General features: G+C 27.7%; 1 protein-coding gene across 2 annotated transcripts in view; it reads left to right on the forward strand.

Annotated features, from left to right (window-relative positions):
• LOC136076695 (NACHT, LRR and PYD domains-containing protein 3-like) overlaps window positions 1-18,488 on the forward strand; it is a 65,012-nt gene that overhangs the window by 14,752 nt on the left and 31,772 nt on the right. For both annotated transcript variants that reach the window (XM_065790052.1, XM_065790053.1), the window contains exons 2-4: window positions 732-1,013; window positions 1,135-1,221; window positions 16,328-16,375. In XM_065790052.1, the coding sequence (XP_065646124.1) occupies window positions 737-1,013; window positions 1,135-1,221; window positions 16,328-16,375 (412 nt within the window). In that variant the 5' untranslated portion in view covers window positions 732-736. The remainder of the gene's footprint in view (window positions 1-731; window positions 1,014-1,134; window positions 1,222-16,327; window positions 16,376-18,488) is intronic.

The following is an 18,488-nucleotide window of genomic DNA, read 5'->3' on the forward strand; positions in this document are numbered from 1 at the left end:
ATATATAATATAATCGATAAAAAGGTATATATATAACGCATACATATCTATTACGTATGCAGCTAATTTTTTATGTGTATAACATGTCTCGGAAAAAGGTACTCGATGACAAGAATGATTTAAGTCTTCTGCGAGCTTCCTATAACTATATACAAGTAATTCTTCTTATCAATCTTACACAAATTTCGTTTTTATCATATTTATACACAAACATTATTTTAAAATGTGGTAAATAAATTTATAGCAAACCATCGAAACACTAAAAAATGTTTGATGGAGGTATATTTAAAAAAAGTTATTATTCTATATGAGGAGTAGGTAAAAATGATTTTATGATGTCAAACAAACTATTAGACTCTATGATCTATTAGGCTCTATGATCTTTTTAATTATCACTAGGCTTAATTTTTTTAATGACTAATAAACTTCGTTAGTTTGTACATTGTTGCTAATAAATCTCCTAAAATTAAGATTATGAAGAGTAGGTAAAAATGATTTTATGATGTTAAACAAACTATTACACTTGCGCTCTATGATTTTTTAATTATCACTATGCTTGATTTTTTTAATGACTAATAAACTTGGTTAGTTTGTCCATTGTTTCTAATAAATCTCCAAAGATTGCAACATAAGATTGCAACATAAGATTGCAACATAAGATTGCAACATTTTTTTTAAATATTATGAAGTATATTATTTGATTAAATTTTAAGTTTTGCTTTGTTTTTTAGTATGAATGGATAAAGTTCTACAATATCCTCAATTTCAAATTAAGTTGTCTAAACTACTTGTTCAAGATTGGTTTGAGATTGGTATTTACTTAAAAGTCAAACCGTATGTTTTAGAAGCAATTAGAAATGATTCTATAAATTTAATAAAACAAGAAGACAAAGCATATGAAATGATAAAGAAATGGTTCGATTATGATGAAAATCCTACGTTTGAAAAGTTAAAACGTGCCATTTCAAGTATTCCAAAATTCAAGTTATTGAAGGAGGTGGAGGATTTTGCAAGTACACATTTTTTATTATTATTTGTATAATATAAATTTTTCTGATTGTCGTTTGTCACTCTAATTATATGTTTATTTTTTTGTTATTATTTTGACTTCCTCATCGAATTCTCTGCTTTCAGAAAAATTTGATTATGACGATGATGGTGATGATGCTGACAATGATAGTGAGACATTACTGAATCATATAGGATTATTAAAAACATATGGTAACATTGTTAATCTTTAATAGATATCAATTTATTTTATTTGGAACTACTTCACCTTGAGTAAGTAGTAATCATCAAAAATAAAAATTGTGTTTAAGCTAGTAAATGCTTGATCATTTTTTATTTTAATCAACTTAAATAGGAATATATGTGTCAAAGTAATTTCTTGTAAATCACTTTTTATAAAAATATGGCTTTGCAGAATTATGGTAAAAATACTTTTAACAATTAATAAGTGCCTATTGTTTTCAGTATAAACTAATTCAAAAGAATGTTTAAATGTTCAAAGTTAAAAAAGTTTTGGCAGTATGTAAATTTAGGAATAACAAAAATAATCATGTCCTGATAATTTTTTTTTGACAAAGAGTAAGAGAAGCCAACTCTGTCGTAATACCCTCCCTGTCTTATGGCTCTTGGTTAAGTGAAGGCTAGAGATAGTGTCTTGATAAAAATACCCCTCTCTTGGGCAGACATTAAATGCATCTGGCTACTGTCTAGTAGACTGATGACCTTCGCACCCCTTCTTTATTTATTAGGCTGTCATAGTATGTATTCATAATACATTGTTTCCAGTTTAGGATTTCGAATGTTGGATCTTTCTGACTCAATACCTAAGTTTTGCTTGTGTCTCTGTTTTTATGACAAGGAAACTCATTCTATTATCTCCCAATGAGGGTGCAGGTCTAAAACTCAGTTTTATTGTTCTGAGGCACGCTGGTAGTCAGGTTTCCTGATCTCTGTGGTAGCTCTTAGAGAGGCTGAATCCATCAACAGCTGTAAAGTATCAGATTACTAACAGTGCCATGTTGTGCACGTATGGTGTCCGTGTTCTTACTTTCAGTGTGAATTGTCCATGCCACTTTTGAAGCCCTTTGTTACAGCTTTAATAATTGTAATGAGGCAATTGCTTAGACTATTAAATAGTATAGTGAATACTATCTGTTCTTAAAGTCAAATTCTTTAACAAATCCAAAATTGACCAAAGTACCAAAAACTGTAATACCATAACATAATAATACCTATAACATAAAACCATTGCCATCAATGAGTTCTCTAAATTTATAGTTTATAAATATTTGTGGTCTTCAAAGTAACTTTTTTTCTGTTGAGTCTTATCGCTTGCAAATTTTACCAGGCCTACTTGTTCTTTGTGAGACTAACTTGAATTTAGCTGTCTCATTTTGTGATCTTAGTGTTGATGGTAATCTTCCTTTAATTTGTGAAGACTCCAATAGTCACATGCATGGCCTTAGCATTTACATTTGTAACAATTCACCCATTTATTGGAAAAAGTGTGAATCAACAGACTATTCTTTTATGTGCTTTTGATCTTTTAATGATCAAATGTCATTATGTTGCTTCTCTTTCTCTATTTTCTAAATAATATAATAGATGCTACTCTTTTGTGCCACCTACTTTATTGTACATTTTCTGTTAATCACTATCTTGCCTTATTAACTTTATCTATTCTCTTCCAGTAACTTCCAGTTCTAATAGTGGTCGCTTGCAGCCTTGTTAGAAGTGATGACGTTTAAATATATATATATATATATATATATATATATATATATATGTATATATATATATATATATATATATATATATATATATATATATATATATATATATATATACATATATATATATATATATATATATATATATATATATATATATTGTGTGTGGTATATTAAATAAATGGTATCAGCTTTAGCTTGCACTTTTTTCAATATCTTTTTTTTTTTTTTATTTATTTACTAATTTTATAACTGCTATTAAAAAAAAATTTAATCCTTATTATGATACAAAATTTTACATTTTAATATATATTTCAATATATATTTAACAAATTCACTTTTAATAAAGAAAAATTTCATAAGATTTTTATAAGTTGGTAGTTAACAGAAAACAAAGAAAAAAAGTTGAATAAGAAGAAAATGGTTGAGACTTAAAAAAATTGTAAACTGCATAAGTAAAGAAAACAAAATGACAGGAAGTGTTGTGTTTATATTCTAAAGTATTTATATTCTAAAGTATTTAAGTTTGAGGTAAAAAACTTTTTAGTATTATAACAGTTTTTGAGATTAAACAAGAGATGTGCGAGAGATGTACATCGCTTGAGCAGTGACCATGATAGTAGTTTTAGAAAATAGAAAAAAATTGTAACCAATTGACAAATGGGACAGAACCACAAACTTGGGGTTAGAGCAGGTCAAACTACATTTATAATATGTTTTTGAATTATGTTTAAAAGAAAATGAGCATTATTAGAAGAACCAACCCAAGTATGAAAACGCTATTCTATACAAGAATGAATACTAGATTTATAGAGCTATTGAAAGCTATAGTATATCGTTGTCTCATTAAGTAATTCCTGTTGTATATCATTGTCTCATTAAGTATCGTTGTCTCATATAAGTATGAAAACTAGATTTATAGAGCTATAGAATGGAATGAGGTTTAAATAAACAGGTGCTATCTTAGAAGAGAGATCACATTCAAGATCAGCTGTTTTTTTGAAGTAATTAAAATCTCATAACTTTTTTGAGCAAGGTATATTATTGTCTCATTAAGCAAACATAGCTACTTTATTGGTAAGAAAATTTTAAAGATCATTCATATAGTTGAGAAACACAAGTGTGTGGTGGCTCTATAAGCTATTCAAGATTCTCGCATGAGTCTTTTACTTTTTATCTAAATATGAGCCTTTTACCACATTTTTCTGAAAAAAATCCACAAATGTTTTTATATTTACTATTATTTTTATTTTTATTGAAATAGTGTTTTAGTATTAGTCTTTTAAAATTTACAATTAAAGTTTACAATTTTTTATAATGTTTTGTATCATTCATAAATTCATTACAAAAATAATTGTCAGCAGCGGTTGTTTTTCTTATATTTATTCACAATGTTTTCATCATAATGTTTTCTAAAAAAATTGTTAATATTTCTTTAAGCATCATAATATTTTTAAGCATCATAACTGTAATTACTTAATATAACTGACGATATTTGAGACCAAGCATCATAAAATCGATACCAAAAATGATCTCTAATTGCATCAGTAATATATCTTCAAACAAAGAAGCTTTTGAGAGCCGCATCATTTTATAATAATGCTCTTAATTCTTGTGGATTCAAAGATAAGATCAATTTCATTCCAAATATTCAAAATTATGATACAAAATCTTGAAAAAGTATAATTATCTGGTTTAACCCACCGCTCAACGCCATAACAAGTGTAGCAAAAACTTTTTGAGTACAATTGATAAATGTTTCCCTAAACAAACTTCGCAAACTTTTTAACTCAAACAACTTAAAGGTTAGTTATAGCTGCCTTCCAAACATCAAGAGTATTATTACTTCTCATAATAAAAGTATACTTTTTAATTCTCATGAAAATGCCAACCAATTATGCAATTGACAACAAACTACCTTATGCCTATTCAAAGGAAAATGCCTTACAAAAAATCTTATTTATATTTGCAACGTAAAAACTCACCAAGAAGAAGAAGGATATTATTGCATTGGCCTTACTGAGAAAAATTCAAAGACAGGTGGTATAAACATAGAAACTCTTTAATTTATGAAAGTAAGACCAACTCCACTGAACTTTCAAAATTTGTGTGGGAATGCAAAAATAAAGCTTTAGAGCTTATACTAAAATGGAATATTTTTGATCAAGTGGAGCCATTCAAACCTGTGGTAAATTTTGCAATTTATGCTGGACAGAAAAATACCACATTATTACATCACCATTAAATTTACTTAACAAACGAGCTAAGCTCGTTTGTTAAGTAAATTTATATATGTATATATATAATTTATATATGTGTATAAATGTATATAAATATATATATATATATATAAATTATGTTATTTATTTTAATTTATATATATATATATATATATATGTATATATGTATATATATATATATATATATGTATATATATATATATATATATATATATATCTAAATTATGTTATTAATTTTGTATATAGTTTTTGTTGTTACTTTTTTGTTGTTGTTACAAGTATATATATATATATATATATATATATATATATATATATATATATATATATATATATATATATATATATATATATATATATATATATATATATATATATATATACATTTATATACATTTATATATATATAAATATGTATATATATATATATATATATTTATCCCGTGTTGCATTTATATATGTATATATATATATATATATATATATATATATATATATATATATATATATATATATATATATATATATATTCATCCTGTGTTGTTTCTCCAGGGGTGTGGTATATGCATTATTTTACCACATATAAAGATGAAAAGGCCTATACACACACACACATATATATATATGCATGTATATATATATATATATATATATATATATATATATATATATATATATATATATATATATATATATATATATATATATGTATATACATATATATATATATATATTTATATATATATATATATATATACATATATATATATATATATATATATATATATATATATATATTTATATATATATATATATATGCATATATATATGCATATATATAAATGTGTGCGTATAGGCCTTTACATCCTTATACATGGTAAAATAATGCATATACCACACCCCTGGAGAAACAACACAGGAATTGGAACTTGTCAATGTTCTCTAATTGGACTTAAAATTTTTTGAATAGTATTGTCTGGTTCCAGACATTTTCACATTACTGATCTGTAAAAAAGAGTCGGTCCTTCTCAAGTTTTGTTTCAATAATAGTACATGCCCCATTTTTTCATCCAGTATTTGAGGCAGTTGTTTCGAACTACAAACCATTAATTTTTTTGCCGCCCCATTCTTTGAAAGAACTTACAACAGTGTTGCTTGAGATTTATTACTTTTGCAATAGTCAACATTTATCCAAGGGCTCTAAATGCCTCTGTCTTTCACAGGAAGATGTGCAATCGCACGTCTTTATATGACTAGGCAAATTAGATTTTCCTTTGACAATTTGACCACAGCTTTTGAGATTTCAAAATTTTAAAATGCGCTACAAAAACTTTATTTGACTTTTTTTTGTAAACATCTCTGCTTCCAACAAGGCTTTAAGCAACCAAGCAGTTCAAGCAGTCACAGAAAAAGGATGAGACTTAATTGAATGATGAGTATCACGAGAATGAATTTTAGTAGATGGCACAAGACACGCTAGCTCTTTAGAGCAGTGCCCATTATAGTATTTGTAGAAAAGAGAAAGAGAAGCAACATTACGACGATGTGATAATGGTTAGAGGTTGGCTGCAAGATAAGGTCCAACTATGTTTACAATGCGTTTTTGCACCTTGTCTAAAAAAGAAAGGGCATTATTAGAAGATTCGCCCCAGATATGGCAACAGTATTCCATACAAGGCTGGATTTGAGATTTATAGAGATAGAGAATAGAATCGGAAGAAAGAAAGTGTCAAGCTTGATAAAGAGATGCAACATTAGCAGATGCTATTTTTGCAACTGGTTTGATATATGGTTTCCAAAAAAGATTAGAAGTAAGAGTTAATCCTGGAAGATGAAGAGTAGATAACTCATCGAGTACATTACCGTTCATAAATATAGGAAGATCTAAATTATTGCGATAACAATTGGCTGAAAAAATTGAGTTTTATCTGTATTGAAGTTCACCAGCCACTGTGAGCCCCATGCCCAAGAAGTGCTATTGAAGTTCACCAGCTATTGAAGTTCACCACTGTGAGCCCCATTTTGGATCTCACTTCTGCTACAGCAGAAGTGAGATCCTTTTCAAGCTCAAATGAAAAGACCAGCATGCTAAACTTTATCAAAAGCTTTTGAAATGTCAAGTGCGATGACCTTAACCTCACCATCTTTATCTAATGCCTAAACCTATCAGTTATTACTGTTAACAAACCTAAATAAAACCGATTAGCTACTACTGATAGCAAATCAGCTGTGGAACGAGCTGATTAAAATCCATATTGATGGTCAGAAAGTAAGTTATTAGATTCAAGATAAGAAATTAAGTGTTTGTTAATTGAAGATTCAAAAATCTTGCTTATGATAGGAAGAAGACTAGTGGGACGGTAGTTTATTAAATCAGATCGCTCTCCAGAATTTTTGAAGATAGGGATAACAGATTCCGCTTTCCAGCAGGCTGGAAAACAAGACTCTGATAAACATTTGTTGAATAGTTTTGAGAGTATAGACGATAGCTCCGGAGAACACTTCTGCAAGACAATAACAGGTATGTTGTCTGGGCCACAAGCTGTAGAAGAATCTAGGCAGGAAATCACTTTAGATACAGAAGCTGGAGTGATACGAATGTCAAGCAACGGATCAACCTGTTTGTTGGCAATATCAGATAGAATGCAACTAGTGGAATCAAGAGATGATATTGATGAAAAGTTTTTATCAAACAATTCAGCTTTGTCTTTAGGTGTGGTGACAAAGTCTGAACCATACAAGAGAGGTGGACTTGAAGATTTGCCCTTATTATTAATACTATTAAAGATTCTCCAGAAGTCACGAAAGCCTAATTTTTGAGATGAGATACGAGATTTCATGACCTGAGAATATCTGGCTTTGGCGTTAGAGAAAACCTTTTTACAATGGCTTCTAGCAGTAATAAAAAGACGTCTTTTTTCTGGAGAATTGTGTTGCTGATAAATATGGAAGTAACGGTTTCGATTAGCAATCGCAGCAGCACAGTGTGAGGAAAACCATGGAGAAGAGTGAGGCTTGACCTGGAATTGTCGAGAGGAAACAAAGATATCATGCCAGCCTGAATCCACGAAGTTATGTAAGAAGCACATTTGTCGATAGGAAGACAAAAGATTTTCACCCAAGGGCCATCATGAAAAAAATCACGGAAAGAATCCCAGTCAGCTTTACTGTAGTTGTAAGAGGTACGATATTAGGGAATTTAGGTGATGAAGAAGAATGAGATAATAATTTTAGAGAGATTAAACTATGATCAGAAGCACCTAAGGGGTGAATGTGGAGAAACTGAGCACTGACTTGAATCAGAAACAAGGCATAAGTGGAGTAGAGAAGGTAAATGATTTGGGTTGTCTGGAAAACAAATTGGAAAGTCTACTATTAGAAAGTTTAGTATTAATGTCACTGACAACAACTATATTAGCTGATGGATAAAGAGAGAGGGCTTGGTCATTATGATCAGAAATAACATTAAAAAGAGTCCAGTCTTGAGATGAAGGAGAGCGATAATGAACAAAGAGAAAGGCGATAGAGTGAAGTGGTGGTAAACGAAAGCACATGAAAGAATAGTCTGTGGATTCAAACCTAGTTTCCCGACAAATGGGTAAATTCTTACGAATGTAAATGCCCAGGCCAAGCATGTGACTATTGGAGTCTTTACGAATTTAAGGAAGATAACCATCAACACTATGATCGCAAGATGAGACAGCTGAACTTAAATTAGTCTCACAAAGAGCAAGTAGTTCTAGTGAACTTTGCAAAAGATAAGATTCAGCAGAGGAAAAGTTACTTCAAAGACCACAAATATTATTGAATGATAGGTTTAGAGAACTTGGTGATGATGATGGTTTTTTGTGTTTTATAGTTTTTGGTACATTATTCATTTTTAAATTTGATTGAAGAACTTGACTCAAAGCATAGATAGTACTCAGAACACTGTTAAATAGCCAAGCAATTGCCTCATTACTATTAATAAACCCTAATTGTAACAAAGGGCTCCAAATGTTGCCTCGGCAATGCACACCAAAAGTACAAACAGGGTCGCCATCTATGTGCAACATGGCACTGTTAATACTTTGATGTTTTTCTGCTGTTTATGGAATCAGCCTCTCTGAGAGCTACCACAGTGTTCAGGAAACCTGACTACCAGCCGGCCTCGGAACCATAAAGCTGAGTTTTAGAGCTGGACTCTTATTAGGAGTTAATAGAATGAGTTGCCTAGTCATAAAAACAGAGACACAAGCAAAACTTATGCATTGAGTCAAGAAGATCCAGCATTCAACATCCTAAACTGGAAACAATGTATTAAAGATACATCTGCGCCAGCCTAATAAATGAAGAAGGGGTGCGAGGCTTGTCAACAGATAGAATCTGTTAACCCCTTAAGTCTTTGCCTAGAAGGCCTTCTACAAGACAGTAGCCGGTTACATATGACATCTGCTCAAGATAAGTATTTTTATCGAGACACCATCTCTAGCCTTTACTTAACCAAGAGCCCCAAGGCAGACAGTGTTTTAAGTTGGAGTTGGCATCTCCTAGCCTTTGCCTAAAAAGGCGTTTCTTACAAGGCAGCAGGACATGAAGCAGATTGTACTGGGTTACATGTTACCAGTAGCAGGATAACCTGACCTGATCTTAATATTCTGACCTGATCTTGATATCCTGACCTGAATCTAAAAAAGACAAGAAAATCTTAATGAAAGAGAAAAGAAAAAAAAATTCTTCACTAAAGCAAAAACACACGCAAAAAAATATATAACTCATTTAAAACAAAACTCAACAAGCTAAAATGCTTTTTCTATTCAATTTATGCATTAAAAAAGCCATTTCATTGTTTGCTTTAACATATGTACTTTGTTTGTTTTTTTAAATATGTTTCAAAAGATAAACATTTATCATAAAAAATACATATTTATATTAGTAAAAAAAAGCAACAGTTTATTAATACTAATTATAAAAATTCATTAGAAGTGTTTTGTTACTTTATTAATAACCGTTTTGATAATATAAAAGCATTTAAAATCAAACTTATTTAATTGTAACGACTTTTTTAAAACATTTGTATTTTTTATTCATTGAAATTTTATTTATCTTTTCAAATGCATTAATTTTAGTTATTATTATTATATTAAAATTTTGTTAAAGAGACTTTCGTTGTCGTAGAATGTGATCATTTATAAAAACAAAACAATTTTTTATTTTTTAATTATTTTCAATTCTTAACAACTATTATAAAAAATGCACTCTTTAACAATTTATATATTATAAATTAAAAAAATATATTTAAATGCCAATTATACTTTAAAAAAAACCATTATCAGTAAATTGTTCAAAAAAAGCGTTTCTTTAATATAAAAACATTTGTTAAGAAGTTTTTATGTCATTTATTTCACTCAAGTGTTTTCGCTAATATAAAAATATTTGTTAAGAAGTTTTGATGTAATTTATTTCACATTCAAAAAAATTTTCATTCAACGCGTTTTTAAAATGTTTTTTGAAATAGCTGCGGTTAAATCGTCAAAGTAAAATATAATTTGCCTGGTCATATAAAGACAAGCAATCGCACGTCTTTCTATGAAAGACTATATGGGTATATTTCTTGTAGTGCTTTTTTGCTTTATTGGATTTGGAACTATATCTCCAGGCAAAGCACTAGAATTCTCTTCACATAATTTCTTGAACTAGTACTGCTGTCAGATGTTTCCAACTGGACTATTGTAGAAGATGCAATGCTTCTTCAGCTTTGTAAGTGTACCAAGTTTCAGTGCGCCAATTCCAGAGTTTCTAAGCTTTTTCTTTGCTCAATTAGTGCTTTTTAGCAGCTAGGATCTTGTCCATTGATTCCATTACTCATATTTATTTATCTATCCAGTTCTCTGTGCAAGAAGAAAATCCTTGTCTTCATGACTTGTAATTACAGTTACAGCATTTACACTAACTATATCAAACAAATTTTTTAGATCTTCATTGAAAGTTTTTTCTTGACGATTTGGTACATATTTTTAAAGATGCTTAGAAACTAGTTGAATTTTTTTGAAAGTAGAAAAAAATCCTGGCAATGATGGTAAAAACCATCATTGCCAGGATTTTGCTTTAGTAACTTTTTTTGATTTTGCTGTCCATTTTTGCTTAATTTCATCATCATTTGCTAATTCACAGCTTTTCAACTAGATTCCTTTTACAAGTACCTCAAATTTATACAAGATTGTATTATTAATCTTGTCTGAGTTTGACCTAATAAATAAAAAATATCTTTTTAAGTAAATCTAAGAAGTTTCCGTGGTAAATGGAATTGTTGTTAAATCAGCATTACTTTTAACCAAATGATGTTTCCAGTTGTTTTTAGAATCTTATTTACTCTCTAAAAGTTATTTTTTCATAAATTTTTTAATAACAAATATTATTTTGTTAACTGAATAACATGCTATGATTTTTTTTCATAATATTTGTTGTTTACATGTTTCTTTACTCTTTAATAATACCTGTGTTTTAAGCAATTTATTCCAGTAATGGTTTAGGTTCTATTGTCAAAACACAGCCTTAGATTCAACCCTCAGAGTTGGGAAAACAGTGGTGGGCGATTTTTTGCCAACCTCAAACTGTTAAAGGTTGGCCTAAAAAATTTGACACAAAAATCTTCTCATTTTCACTTTTTTTTTTCAAAATTTTTATTTATTTTGGTACACCCTAACACCCTAATATATATATATATATATATATATATATATATATATATATATATATATATATATATATATATATATATATATATATATATATATAATACATATATATATATATATATATATATATATATATATATATATATATATATATATATATTTATATATATTTATATATATATATATATATATGTATATATATATATATAAATATATATATATATATATATATATATATATATATATATATATATATATATATATATATATATATATATATATATGCGTGTGTGTGTATATTTATAGGCCTTTATATACTGTATACATTGTAAAATACTGCATATACCACGCCCCTGGAGAAACAACACAGGAATTGTCAATGTTCTTCAATTGGACTTAAAATCTCTTGAATAGTATTATCTGGTCAGGTCCCATTTTTACATCGAATGATTCCATGAGAACTAAAACTAAAAGTTTTAAGTACCACTCCCAAGATGTGATACTGACCTGCAAAATAGAGTAGGTCATTCTCAAGTTTTGATAATACATGCCCAATTTTTTCATCTAGTATTTTAGGCAGTTGTGTCAAATGACAAACCATCAGTTTTTTGCCAAGTCCTATTCTTCGAAGGCACTTACAACAGTGTTGCTTGAGATTTATTACTTTTGCAACAGTCAACAGCTGCTTTTCACTTAATCTAGAGACAATGACAAGTTGCTCAGCATAAGTTTTAATTGTCAATCTTGCATCATCTTGCAATCCCAATTAACAACTATGGAAGTGTCTTCTTTAAAATCATCTTTCAGTTTTTTAAAAATCTAAGTGCAGTGATTTGTACACACGCAACAAGTGGACCACCTAATAATCTTTTGTCCAAGGGCTCTCAATGTCTCTGTCAACACAAGCACTGCATTTCTGTCAGAAACCTCAGGCCTATCTAAGGTCTAAAGTTTCTGCAATGCAATGGGTATATTTCTTGTGGCGCTTTTTTGCCATTTTGATTGTACAAATCTATTTTCTTTTTGGAGTAGTGCATCGTTACTAAATGCTGCCACAGATATCTGCCTTGCTGTGCTTTTATATAATAATAGGTTTAAATCTATCAATTCTAAGTGAAGGATCCATGATTTTTTGGTGGAAGAGGGGGAGTGGTTGAATAGTGAAAATGTATCAACAGAAATAGTGTGGGAGGGGGGCTGTATGCTTTCATTCCTTAATATAGCTAAATTCATTTTTACCCTTAACTTTTCAGAAAATACTTACAGGAAATTTTTTTTGTCTATAAAGTCTATTTTTGGATTTTTTTGGCACCAAACAAACTTTTTCTGCCCTGGATATTAAAGCAAAATTTGTTTTAATCATGGCCTACTTAAACACACAGACTTCTAAATCCTCTCAAAACCTTTTAAAAAAAAATTTTATACTTAAAAATAAAATTGTGGCCTTTTTTTAGTAATGGCCCTTTTAGTAGTTATGGTTAATAATTGCTGTTATATTATGTTATATATACAAATATTTGAGAAAGTTATTGTTTAGATTAGTCAGTAAAAGTTTTTGGAATTTCAAGTACTTTAGAAAAAATTAAAATTCACAAGTTTTTAAAAATAAGTTACAAAACTAAAAAAACATCCAATCAACTGATTAAAAAATATTTTTATTTTTTTAAGTTCAACAATGTTATCTTTAAGCATAGTTGATGTGCCCTTATAATCTTGACCAACTAAGTAATAAAAGTCGAGATTTTCTTTTTCAAACGATATCACCTTTTTTTATCACGTATCACTTTGCCACTTAGATCATTAGTTTTCTTAAAATTTAAAAATTATTTTCTGCAGGTAGACAACTTTCACCCTCACAAATGAGATAATTCATTTGATCAGCTGTTCCCTGAAAAATTCCCGCTTCGTACATCATTTTTATATCATGGCTTATTAGTATATCAACCAAAATAGTTTTTTAACCACTCATTTGGCTTAAATTTATCTGGTCTTATTTTAGTATTTTGTAAATCGTTATAAAATATTATTTAATATATAATTTTACTGATGATTTTTATATTATTACTATTATCAAGGAACTTTTATGCTATATTATCTTACATTCATAACTCAGCTTTGCTTTAATTTTCACATGCTCACTTTTCGTCTTTTATTATTATTCAGAGAATTTCTTATATCCTTCACCACATGTTTAAATCTTTACATTTTTGAAGACAATATTTATATTTATATATATTTTTCCTACTATCATACATTACTTGATTTTTAGTAATGATTTTAAGTTGCGCGGGTTGTTTCATTTGCTTTCACTTTAGATTGGTTAACAAAATCTATGACTGCGTTAGAGTTTTTTGAAGTCTCTATTTTGTTTTATTTAAATTTAAAAGGGTTTTTAATAGGGTATATTGCCATTTGATTGTTTTTGGTTTATTTATGCAGGAAGTACCTGTTTGGCTTAAATGGTCATAGAAGGAAATTTATTAGTATTTTCTGTCTGCATACTTTAATTGCTTTAGTTTTGTTCTCGTTTTTTTATTAGAATTTTAATTTATTGCGCTTAGTATTTTGTACCGGTAGTAGGGTATGTGATTTATTTAGTTATTTTTATTTATATTGTACAGTAGATCTACACTTTTTACATCATATCTCAAAAAATGTTAGTGTTTTACTAATTTGGGTATGGTTGGGTTTTGGCTATTTGTATTGAATCCTTTTTTACTGCAGTATGGATTAGGCGTAAGTCGCGGGGTAAAGCATAAGTGGCGATGACGTTTGTCTGATGGGGTAAACTAGCTATAAGTGCTGATCCTCATCGAAGATAATAGACGCGACTCTGAGGAGATCTATATTTTCGTTCATATTAGTGTTTATAAAACAATTTATTGTTTTATAAACACTATATATGATTTTTAAAAAAAATATAGATGATTTTTAAAAAAAACTCAATATTTCTGTCACTCAAAAAAATGCAAGCAATATCACTAATGGTGGATGACAGTTATTTTTAAATGCCTTGGTACTGGATTCTTCAAACATGGCTTAAATAGGTACATGTAAGAGATTGTTTTAATATACCTAATGTGTATTACAACTTGTAGTATTAACGCATCTTTTTTTATTTATGGAATGAAATGATTAAAAAATTAATGAAATGATAAGCAGTTGTTATATGTAAGATTTTTAGATAACACTGGTTAATATAATAATTGCAAATCTTTTTGAATTTTGAATGTATGTCAAGGGCCTGGCTGTTATTTAATAAATATTAGTTGTTGTTAACCAAAAAATTTAAAAACTTCATTAGCAGTACCACATAAAATATTAGGAAAACTTGAATAAGGCTTTCAGCCTTGTTGGAAGTGAATTAGTATATAAATTTTTTTTTTTTTTATATTAGAAAAAAATAATTCTGCTAAGCCTCAGTCACATAGTATACATTTAAAAATAAAGTTATCAAATAGTAACATTATATATTTGTTACTAAATCTTTTAGGCTTTAGTAAAAAATCAACTTTACCATTACCATAGTATATATTTGTAAATAGTTTAAAAATATTGTTGATTATGTAAGTTTTTATTTAAATATAATTTTGAATGTATTTATAAAAATATAGAGTAGAGATTTTTTTAGTTTTTGATATTTACTATGTTTACCATAGATACATGGAGATAGGTCTGGTGTTTTTGATATTTACCATAGATACATGGAGATCCAAATATATTACCATACCCACATCTAAAAAAAAAGTTGTATAGAAGTTTTTAAACTATCATGTTTTGGATTTAGATCAGCCAAGACTTATTTTGTAAATATTCTATTGGCCACATCATTTGACTCAGTTTATAATGCCATACTAAATACTACTAAATGCAGATCTTGGCATTATCATCAATTTAAATATTGTCAAGTAGTGTTTTTGGTTAAGATATTTGTTTAGAGACAGTTGTCATTTTTTAGCGTTTATCTCCTTATCTTTTCCAAGAATTTTAATTTTTTTATTCTTACTTATCATTTATTACAACCTATATTTACAACATTTATATTTCTTTAGTTTTAATATTATTTTGTGCAAAACTGTAACTTAATAAATATTAGCTATTAATAACTAAAAAATCAAAAAAAAAAATTTTTTTGAACAACTTGGTTAGCACATATCATATTCTTAAGAAGATTGTTTTGTTTGATATTTTTTTGTTCAAAACTTATTTATATTATTTTATGTAACTTATTTATATTATTATATAAATAAGTTATATAAATAATATATATTATTAAGAAAATTACACAGCTTCATTTGAATTGAAACTATTTTATTTCAAAGTAAAGGCTTGATTGTATTACCACTGTTCTTTTGTTAAGTTTTTGATTTTTTTTTTTCCCTTTGGTCTGTGGGCTAACTTTTTTGTTCCTGGATAGTTGTCTCATGAATTCTGCAGGATCTACAAAAGAACTATCTTTAAAATGCTATTTTGGTTTAAATGACTTTGGAAATACAATATCCCAAAGCGTTTTAGGTTGATGCCTTTTCTTCGAATGCCTTCTTTTATCTAAAATATAAACTTTAACATTGTAGATTGTGACTTTAGGCCCAACAGTCTTAGTCTTTTATCTTCTTTTTTTTTCTATGTGAAAGTTTTTATTTGTTAGGTAATTATTTCAATATTCATTTAGAAACTTCAAATTTACCAGAAAGTGCTTACAGAATTTCTGTCAATAAAGGTAATTGTAATGTTTACTTTTTTTAAAAGGCTCAACATTTACTGAATTTTCAAAAACTATTGTTTACAATTGAGTTTCAGCATGCTTTGTTAACTTAAAAAGTACTATAGAAATGGTGACAGATTTTATTTCAGTGATTATTTATTTTCAGTATGATTTTTATTACATTGTGGCGGAATACTATAATGGTGAATTTTTGAATTTTTAAACGTGAAAAGAGCTGAAACAATTATTGCTAAATATATTAAATTTAAATGTAAAATAAAAATAATAATTAAAATAAATAATTAAAGTTAACAACTTTACTTAATAAAATACATCCGTATAGTAGACCTCAAAATGTTTATGTGTGTTTTATAAATTTGCTTTAAAATCTTTTGTTTATTTTATAATGGTGTAAATTAAAATGTTATATTATCTCGATAAAAATAAATGAAAATTTTATGACGAGAATGAATTTAGTTGAATAATTAATAGTAAAAACAATGAAATTTCTTTTGTTTTACTTTGTATATCATAAACGATTATATAACCTAACTGATTACATTTCATCTCTCTTATTTTTATCATTGAATTTTTATTTTTGAATCAAATTTTTTATATTTTTTTCAAAAGTAATTCCTATAAAATTTAAAATCTTAAAAATTCAACTTTTTTCACCGTTTTAAACTTGATTTTTTTTTTTAGAAGCTTTAAGTTTTTTAGTGTTTTAGCTTTCAAAAAGGAGATTGGGACTAAGTATTGGTATCTCTGAAACCTTAAAGAGTCAGACATTAAATTTTAGTGAAGTTTTCTTACATTAATTTAAGCTTGTAATGCAAAATCATTAAATTCCGAGATGTCCTGGTGCTGAAAATTTTTTTTGGATTGATTAGAAAATTTGAATTGTCCGAAATCTCCTTGATAGTACCTTGCTCAGTTTGTTTATCTGTGCAGAGACCATTGTTTGAGTTTTTTGAGTTTGTGCTTTAGAGCTATAGCTTTAAGAGAGGGTTGTATCAACATTAAAAGCATAATTTAAAAATGAATTAAGTATTCTATATATAGTAGTATCACAATTTTGTTCATGTGATTAACCATTCAAAGGTTTTTAAATTATTTGTATTAAAATAAATTGATAAAATATTCTTATATAAATTTATGAATAGTTGTATAGCAATTTATAAATAGTTAAAAAAAACTGTCAATAGATGGTAATTTTAAATTGCTCCTCATTTATTTCTATTATCTTATAATATTTGGTGTTAAATAACTCATTTCAAACTTTGGTTAATGATTTTTTTATTAAAGTTTTGAATAGTTCATTAAAGCAATATTGAATATTTTGAATTTTGCATATAGCTTTGTCATATCCATATAATCATACACTAAAGTGGTTTTCTTGGAAACCATTATAACCATTGAACCACATTTTTACAGACTGTTATTTTCCACTACATTAGGACTGCAGTTACAAAGAGGTAATGTTGAAAAACAGACAATGTATGTTTTAATAAAACAAAGACATGGTTTAAAGACCTGATAATTTTCAATAGACATAAAAAATTTTCGTTTTATAAAACATAACAGCTATAACTACACAAATTTATTTCATCTTGTTTTCAGCTAAACAATATCTTTTACAACAAAAAATTTTTTGTTAATAAAAAAAATTGTAAAAAAAAACTAAAATGAATATTATTTGTTTTAATATCAATGTGCATTGAAATCAATTTTAAAGAAAAACTTCAGTTCTTATATTTTATTGTTTTTTAAAAAAAGTATATATATAATTTTTTAACATCTTCGCTTCCAACAAGGCTGCTAGCAACCACTATTAGAGTTAGAAGTTACTGGAAGAGAAAAGATAAAATTTATAGAGCAAGATAACAATTGACAGACAACTTAAAAGCTTGCAAATTATATTAATAAGGAAAGCAAGTTGAAGGAAGCAAATTCCAAAGAACTGATGTTCAAGGCAAAAAAACTAGACAAATAAGAGTTTTTCAAACACTTAGGAACAATCACAGTAAAAGGATGAGACTTAGCTCTTTAGAGCAGTGCCCATTATAGTATTTGTAGAAAAGAAAAAGATTAGCAACGTTACAATGATGTGATTATGGAGGTTGGCTGT

This window comes from Hydra vulgaris, chromosome 02 (genome assembly GCF_038396675.1).
Source record: "Hydra vulgaris chromosome 02, alternate assembly HydraT2T_AEP".
Lineage (NCBI taxonomy): Eukaryota > Metazoa > Cnidaria > Hydrozoa > Anthoathecata > Hydridae > Hydra > Hydra vulgaris.